The sequence below is a fragment of the Melopsittacus undulatus genome, chromosome 8 (genome assembly GCF_012275295.1).
Source record: "Melopsittacus undulatus isolate bMelUnd1 chromosome 8, bMelUnd1.mat.Z, whole genome shotgun sequence".
In the NCBI taxonomy this organism is placed as follows: Eukaryota; Metazoa; Chordata; class Aves; order Psittaciformes; family Psittaculidae; genus Melopsittacus; species Melopsittacus undulatus.
In genome coordinates this window covers 3,035,563-3,043,606 of record NC_047534.1, presented here as the reverse complement: position 1 = coordinate 3,043,606, position 8,044 = coordinate 3,035,563, and the positions used below count along the sequence as shown (strand labels likewise).

Genomic DNA, 8,044 nt, shown 5'->3' with positions numbered 1-8,044 from the left:
CGGAGGTCCACCCGCTCCCGGCCCATGCCCACCCCAGTGCCGGCGGAAGCCCTAAGCGAGGCCCCGGTGCACGCAGGCGGCTGTGCCCGCTGCCGGCCCAGGCCCACGCCTGTGCAAGGCCCTTCCCTGCCGGCCGCAGGCACCGGGCGGGGCTCGGCGGCAGGGCCGGGCTCCTTGCTCCGCCCTCCCGTCTCCGTCACTGTGCGGCGCCGCGGAGCCCGGCCGGGATCTGCCATGGCCGCGGCCGCGGGGGGGGGCCCGGCCCGCACGGCCGAGGAGCCGCCGCCATCCGAGCCGCCGTCCGAGCCCAAGCCGCCGCCGCAGCCGCCGCCCGCACACGAGTTCTCCTTCCTGCCGCTCGTCCACGACATCATCAAATGGTAACGGGGGCACCGGGACCGGCCCCGCACCCCCACCCCCCAGTGATGCTGTGGGGCAATGGGGGCCCCCCTTTGACGGGGCTTTACCACCTTCAGCACCCCTGAGCAGGGAGCAGGGGAATGGGATTCCCCTATAGTGATGTTCTCCGGACCCCAGCATCCTCAGGGTGCCATGGATACGGAATGGGAATGGAGTCCCCCGCTCTCCTGAATGGGGAGCAGGGCTGTGGGGTCCCCCTTTTAATGATGCTTTAGCACCCTCAGGGTGCCCTTGGGCAATGGGAGCACCCTCTAATGATGCTCTCCAGCCCCCTGCATCCTTGGGGTGCCATGGGGAGCAGGACAATGGGATCTCCCTTCTGATCATACTCCCCAACCACCAACATCCTCAAGTGCCCTGGATGGGCAATGCAGGGCAATGAGGTCCTCCCCCCTCCCAAGCATCTTCTTTGCCCTTTTCCTCCCCACTGGAATTCCTGGGAAGAGCTGGCACAGCCCCAAGTCCATCTCTGCTCTGAGTCATGGCAGCACCTACGTGGTGCTTGGGTCACCCAAGCAGTGCAGGTGCTCCCATGGGCCAGGGATGCTGCCCCACCATTAACAGCCAGGAGCAGGAGTGTTGGACTTGCACCGGGTTATTGGTGCAGATAACAGCCCTGTGTGCTGATAACAGCCTCAGAAAGTACAGGTAGTGCTGGGGCACGAATACAGCCCGTTTATGGGGGGTTGTAAGAAGCAGGATGGCTTCTGTGGGGGTACAGGGCAAGTTGTTCTCATCCTGGGTCAAGGTAAGTACTATAAGGTCCAGAGACCTGTGCTGTGTATCCCAGGATAACCCCTTCAGAGATGCTGAAGGTTCCAGTAAGGGCATGGTTCTGCCATGGAAATCCATGCAGGCATATCTGTACACTATGCAGTGAGGCAGAGGGGATGGGAAGCCTGAACTGCTGGTTGTGGTCCTGGCTGTCCTTTCGCTGTGCGCTCAGTTAGGAGCTGAGGCTGATGTTCCACTTACATCAAGCATGTCTGAAAGGGGAGAGAGGTTGATCCTTAATGGCTCCACAACGTGAGTTGTGGCAATGAAAAGACTCAACACCCACTGACACACTGGTCCAGGTACAGAACAGCTGTGAGAACACAAACCCTCTGAGTGCCTCAGGTTCCCCATTGCGCTGGTGGTGCCAACCTCAATCCTGCCTGTTCTATCCAGAGCACACAAGTGAGGCTAAACCCCATTGCTGGGTGCATGCAGGTGCGTAAGTGAGCCATAACCACGAGCTGAGACCTCCCAGATTCCTGTCTGTCACTGAGCAAGCCATGGTGACCCATAGATAACAGTCCTTAGGATATCTTGTGCCCTGTCTCCCTGAGTCACCCACTGTTAGCAGCCATCCCACTAACCAGCTGTGGTCCTTGGCTTCACACACAGCATTTCCTGCTGGAGCAGATGTAGGTACACTGAACAGTGCTGCAGACAGGTAAGACCTCAGAGATGATGGGATGTGTGCCTGACAGATGGCAGATGTATTAGCCGCAGAGGCCGGCACTGCTGTTCTGACCCATCTCCAAGGTGACTCTGCTTGGGAGTGAGGATACATCCCATCAGTTTGCTTACACTCAAGGACACGTGCTCCTTCCTGTTGTTTGGGTCCGGAGAAAGTTTCCCTAAGCAGGACTTGGTGGTGTTTGCAACCTTGTACAGTCAAATGGCATCACCACTGAGGCCCCAGCACATGGCTCCACCAGTGGTGGGCTGTGGTGCTGTGATGAACACTGTGCCTTAAGGCAGGGTTTATGCTCAGTCCATCAGCACAGGCTGTGACTGGTTGGATGCTGTGTTCAATCCTGTGTTACTGCAGGCAGTCTCTTCCCACACTTCCTCACCTGTGCCTGTCCATGCCCTCAGAGAAGGAGTCGTTTCAGTGGCTTGATCCAGCACAAAAACCACCCGTCAGGGTTAAAACCTGATTCCTTTGGATCTACCACACAGACAGCTCCCTACCTGTGGGGAAGGGAACAAGACTTGGGGACGCCTGGAATGGGAAGGACATCCCTCTCAGAGCCAGCCTGCAGCTATGATAGATGAAAGGCAGCAGCGCCAACCCATCCATCCCGAGCCATCAACCTGTGTGTGTGTGTGCCTGTACTTTTCCACTGTCATCCCGACCGGGAATGCCTGCATAATGGGGCTCCATTCTAGTACCAGCTGCAGTTTGCTTTAGGAGGGAGTAATGACTGTTTTGTTCCAGCAGGCTTTCTGAAAGAAGCGGCCACCATCTGGTTAAAAGCTTTGCTCTCAGCCATGGCACCATTCCCCAAAGTTTAGAATGGAGCCCGTCTCTACCCTGGTCCTGCCAAGCAGGGTTATTTTTAGATCTGGCTATAGAACAGGCTCCGAGTTGTCAAAGACCATTAGAATCCCTCTCTCCTTATTAACAGGCGCCCTGGAAGCAGGGATTTGCTTTTGCCTGGAATCAGGGAAACTTCTCGCTGGTGCTAACAAAGCTGAGGCAGATACTAATGAGGGGTTGAGGGCAGACACTGCCTCAGACACCGCTGATGCTTGAAAAGCACAGAGCCGGCTGCAGAACCGATTGTGCTGCTCTTAAAGGACAAGCAAAATAAGCTGTCGCTTCTCTTTTATGAGGTATACATCCCAGGGGAGTCATTTGAAAGCTCCAAAGTGCCGTTTGCTCTGCCATTGGATGCTCTCGGATACTTTGGGGAGCAGTTTCTGTTTTCTGCTGTCAAGCTGTTTGACTGCATTGATTTTTTCCCTGTTGTATTACAGCAAGCAACAGGTCATGGGTGAGACTGAGAGGTTTCTTTCCAGGTGCCTACACCCAACACACGTGTGTGATCTTACCTTCCCCAAAGAGAGATACGGGAGTTCAAACAGGGAGAATGTAGCCTGCTCTATCCTGCTCCATGGTAATGTTTTAAAGCTGCAAATCAGCTCCTAACCTCATTGATGGATCCTGAGGTAACTGGAAATGGGCAGGAAACCAGTTTGCTCCAGAACTTAATCAGTCTGTGTACCTATCTGTGTCCATTTCATTGGGATAGGTGAATTAGGGGTGTGTAGCTAAATACCCAGAGCAAAATTTGCCCAGTGAGTTCCAGTTTAAGCCCTGGTTGTACTGGAAATACCAGTCACCCCCACAGGCTGAAGGGGTGTTTCCAATAGGAGAACTCAATGGTGTCTTGCTTTTCTCTCCTCTGCAGCATGGACAAGGACAGCCAAGATGTTCACCAGGTGCTGAATGAGCTCAAGAACAAGTTCCAGGAGATGAGGAAGCTGATCAGCTCCATGCCTGGCATCAGTGTGAGCCCAGAGCAGCAACAACAGCAGCTGCAGAGCCTGCGGGAGCAGGTCCGGACCAAAAACGAACTGTTGCAGAAGTACAAGAGCCTTTGCATGTTTGAGATCCCCAAGGAGTAGGGAGGGTGCAGCTCTGCTGTCAGGTCTGGGATACTGAGATACCTCTATCCTGGCTGAGCAGGAGAAATAAAGGTGGCAGGAGTTTACTTCTCTTTCTTGTTTGCTTGCTTTTGGTGGAGTTCCTCTGAAGTTGTGCCTGTGTGGATCAAAGGCGGGTGGCACTGAATCAGCACACTGTGTTTCACATATGATGATGACAGTGGTATGTTCACTTTGGTCTGCTGTAGGACTGTACATTTATGTGTCTTCTGTTCCTTCTCTGCACAGGGGAGGTTGGTTTTCTTTACATTGAAGCAAGCAGGAGACATGATGTTCTCTCCTCGCTATGGGTTAAAATACCTGCTGGTTACCCTCAGCAAGAAAAAGGAGCATTTTCTGCTTTGGGGTTTCTTTACACTTAAAAGTGGCCAAACATCAGGAGAGAATGTAAGAGAGAAGCATGAGCCATTTGGCCTCGCTCCTGGAAAGGGCTCTGGAACACTTTCCAGTCTGTGTGTCGAAAGAGGAACGATTGCTTTCAATTGCTTCTGTATTTCTGTCTTTTTAAACAAGTGGTGGTTGTGTCTGAGATGAAGCAAGCAGGGATTTAGAAATGCCAGGCTGCCTCTCTTGTGTATTCACTGAGTGGATGTGGACTGGGCAGGGGCAGGGCTTTGGCAGCACAGAGGACATGCGTAACCTGGGCCCAGCTCCTGGGTCTTTTCCTCTTGGAGGAAGGGCAAGCAGAATGAAAACAAAGGGCAGAAGTGATAAGAGCTTTTAGCTCCTCCACACGTGACAGAAGTCAGGCTCAACAGGACAAGTCAGTTCCACATTCAAAGTGCTCCAGGGCTTCCCACAAACACAAGCATTTGGGCAGTAAAATGGTTACCAGTGGCTGATGGAAAGCTTTTGAGTGTCGTATCACCTTCAGATGCATACTGGGGCTCCCTACCTCTGTTCTCCTGCTGTTGGCGCTCACAGTGGCAGAGGACAATAAGCAGCAGCATGTCTTGGCTACAGAAGATGTGATGGGACCTTGAACTTCATGGTTCTCTGAAGAGATGGTGCAGGTTGGTAGTGGAAGAGGTGAAAAACCAGCTGGAGAAGTAAGAGTATCTGTTAAGAACCAATGGTAGAGGGTGGGTAACACCTTCAAAAGCAGAGAAGCAAGGTGTGTTTGTGTAGGGTTTTCCTTTCCTAACCCAAAACACAAGCAATCCTGTTTGATGTAATGGTGGCAACTCACCTGGAGGCTAGAGATTACTCCGTCTCCACCCTACTAGTACTTTCCTTGGGAAGGTGCCAGTGTGTGAACTCTGAGTAAAGCACAACACCAAGATAAACACAGCACAATGTACACTCTTTTTATTACTGGAATTACCTTGCTGTCAAACATTGCCTGTCCCAGCTCAATACATTCTCATGTCTCCTTCCTGGATAGGGGCTTGCCTTTTGTTGCCAGCTGCTGTTCCTAGGAAATCAGGGCATATGCAGAGCTGGAAGAAACTGTGCTTCCAATGAACTGTCTGGCACTTAACACAGGAACACGTTAACTCTGGCAACTTGAATCCAAGTTTCAACCGAAACTGAGGCAGGTTTGGTTTGTGTTTCCCTCGCCCACCTTCATTTTATGGCTTCAGTAGAACCTTTCTGCCGTTAATAGGCATTTGTTCTGCTGCTTGAAGGGGCTGGAAATGAACCACAGCAGAAGCTGGAGCCAGGAAGAGCTGTTCTTTGAAGTGCTTTCCCTTCTAGCAATACTTACTAACAACTCCTTAAGAACTCCATCAAATGCAAAGGTGACCTTTCGAGTAAAGCACTTCCTTCACTCCTATTGCAAAAGCAAAACAATACCCCAACCAGGGGGCAAGTGACTCACTCTCTGTTGACATCATTAAAGTGTGCTTAGTTAATGGGGGGAAAAAGCATGAAACACAAGCAGCTCTTTCTAACGATGTGATGTCAGGCTGCTGGGTGGCTGCAGTGAATGACATGCCAATGGGCAGCACAGTGTGGGGCTGCTGCCATCGTCACTTGGCGTTAGTGGAGGAGAGTCTTGGCTCAGAGACACGTTTGAGTAACTAAGCCTGTGCGTGGCCTCTTGTTACCCAGACTGCTTGCAGAGCCAGAAACCTTTGCACTGGGAGAAAAGGGGGCAATAAAGGGGTTGAATCGAGAGGGTTTTAAGGCCTTCAAGTGGAGTTTGGGGCTGTGTTGAGCAGGATTCGGTTCAAAAGGAAAGAAGGCACAGGTGTCATTTGAAAAAAGATTTTATTCATTGGTAGAAAAAATAAAACATCAAAGTTTCACCCACGGTAGAAACACTTGAAGGGATTTTTGTTCATGTCAATGCCAAGCAAGACTTACATAAAGTGCTATTCGTTTCTTACTTAGAAAACCCCTTCCCATTCCCCCCCCCAACACCACCACCCTCCCCTGAATCTTGCAAATGAGACAAGACGAATGTAAACAGGAGTCAGTGTTTCGGTCCATGGGGACGGAAACCCTGCAATGCCTTTGCAACAGCTTAGGAGCATCTTCTGCACGTGTTCCATAGACACAGACCCACACAGGACACAGAGCCAGAGTCCGTGCTCAGCTTCTCAAGGTAAGAGAACAAAACAAGCCAACAGAAACCAACCCCAAAGCCCCAAGCAGGAGCTGGCAAGTGCCTGCCCTCTCCTCATGTAGGCTGGGTGGTTTGGGAGGGAAAGAAACACCAAAGTCTGTGTCCTCCATACTAATCCTCCCATCTGGCTGCCCAGCAGCTCACCCTTTCCCTGTCTCTCTGCCTGGAGGAGGCTGCTCCCAAGGAGATCCCCATCCTGCCTTCCTAAGCCTCCCCCTTCGCATCCCTTCCTCCCAAAATCCCCCCCCCCCCAGAGGGAAGGGAGATGATGAAAGCAATGCCTTGGGATAAGGGAAGCTAGGGAAAGAGGCGAACCCCTCTCTGAGTGGGTGCCTGCCCAAACTCAATTCGGAAACAAGCATCTTTCCCCCCCCTCCAGTCTTTCCTTCCTTCCCATGGTGGGGAAAGCTCCTAACTGATCACACAGCGATCCTTCTCCTTGCTGTGCCCACCACCAATGGCTTTCTCCCTGATGTACATGAGGTCGCTGTGGACACTGGGGCGCCGGGCGAAGGGGGCCACGATGCCGAACGCCTCCTCCGAGCTGCCCCGGCCCCCTTCCTTCAGCAGCTTCTTGCCTTTCAGAGCCTTCTTATGCAGGATGTCACAGTACTGGACCGAGACCTTGCGGTGCAGGTCGGGGCTCATCTCACTGGGCAGCTTGGCCATGGCGAAGAGAGCCTGGAACATCTGGTCCAGGCTGCTGTTTTTCTTGGCTGAGATCTCGAAGTAAGCACATTTCTTGGGGTCCCCTCCTACCAGCTGCTCGATCTCCCGGGGTTGCACCTCCCGGTAAAAGTCACGGTCCCCTTTGTTGCCACAGATGACCAGGGGCACCTCGATGTTCTCCTTGGTTTTGTTCTTCAGGCATGACTTGGTCTCTAGGATCTGCTGCTTCAGGCGCTGCACCTCCTCAAAGGAGTCCCGGTTGTCCAGGCTGAACACAAGGATGAACACATCTCCTGGGGACAAAGAGGGAAGGTGAGACGGCTGCAGGGATGGGGACACATTGCCTAAGCTAAGTGCTTGGGGATGCACAGACCAGGCAGAACATGGGTCTTTGCATCCTCCCATCCACCCCATGCAGGGACCAAAGTCGCCCACACCACACACACACAAAATCCCACCTCCCAGGACTGGAGAAACACCCCCAAACTGGACAAGAACACCCGAAACCTGCTACGGGGACCCCCCATTTCCTCCTGGCACTCCCCACCCAAGTACCTGTGAGGATGGAGAGGCGGCGCATGGCAGGAAAGGGGTGATTGCCCGACGTGTCCAGGATGTCGAGCTGATAGACCTCCCCACGGATGCTGTAGAACTTGCGGTGGAAGTCCTCGATGGTGGGGGTGTACTGCTCCTCGAAGCGGCCCGTGAGGAAGCGGGACACGATGGCCGTCTTGCCCACCTTGGAGGAGCCCAGGATGACCATGCGGTAGCAGTTCTTAGCAGGGATGCTCAGCTCGGCCTCGCTGGGACACATCTTCTTGATCATCGCTGCCAGTTTCATTGAAGCGAAGTGCAGCTTGCACCGAGGGAGGAGGAGGATGATGAGGAGGAGGAAGGCAATGCGTGCCCGGCTGCTCAGCCCCCTCCCCTCGCAGGAAAGGC

General features: G+C 53.3%; 2 protein-coding genes across 2 annotated transcripts; one reads left to right on the top strand and one right to left on the bottom strand.

The window, feature by feature from the left end:
- The first annotated feature begins 234 nt into the window (after positions 1–234).
- MED9 (mediator complex subunit 9) lies at positions 235–3,914 on the top strand. The gene is made up of 2 exons (XM_034065077.1): positions 235–380; positions 3,606–3,914. The coding sequence occupies exons 1-2, from the start codon at positions 235–237 to the stop codon at positions 3,820–3,822; spliced, it is 363 nt and encodes a 120-aa protein (XP_033920968.1). The 3' UTR covers positions 3,823–3,914.
- Positions 3,915–6,237: 2,323 nt separating this feature from the next.
- RASD1 (ras related dexamethasone induced 1) lies at positions 6,238–8,044 on the bottom strand. Its single transcript, XM_005142344.3, has 2 exons — positions 7,658–8,044; positions 6,238–7,395 (listed from the first exon to the last, which is right to left on the bottom strand). The coding sequence occupies exons 1-2, from the start codon at positions 7,941–7,943 to the stop codon at positions 6,845–6,847; spliced, it is 837 nt and encodes a 278-aa protein (XP_005142401.1). The 5' UTR covers positions 7,944–8,044; the 3' UTR covers positions 6,238–6,844.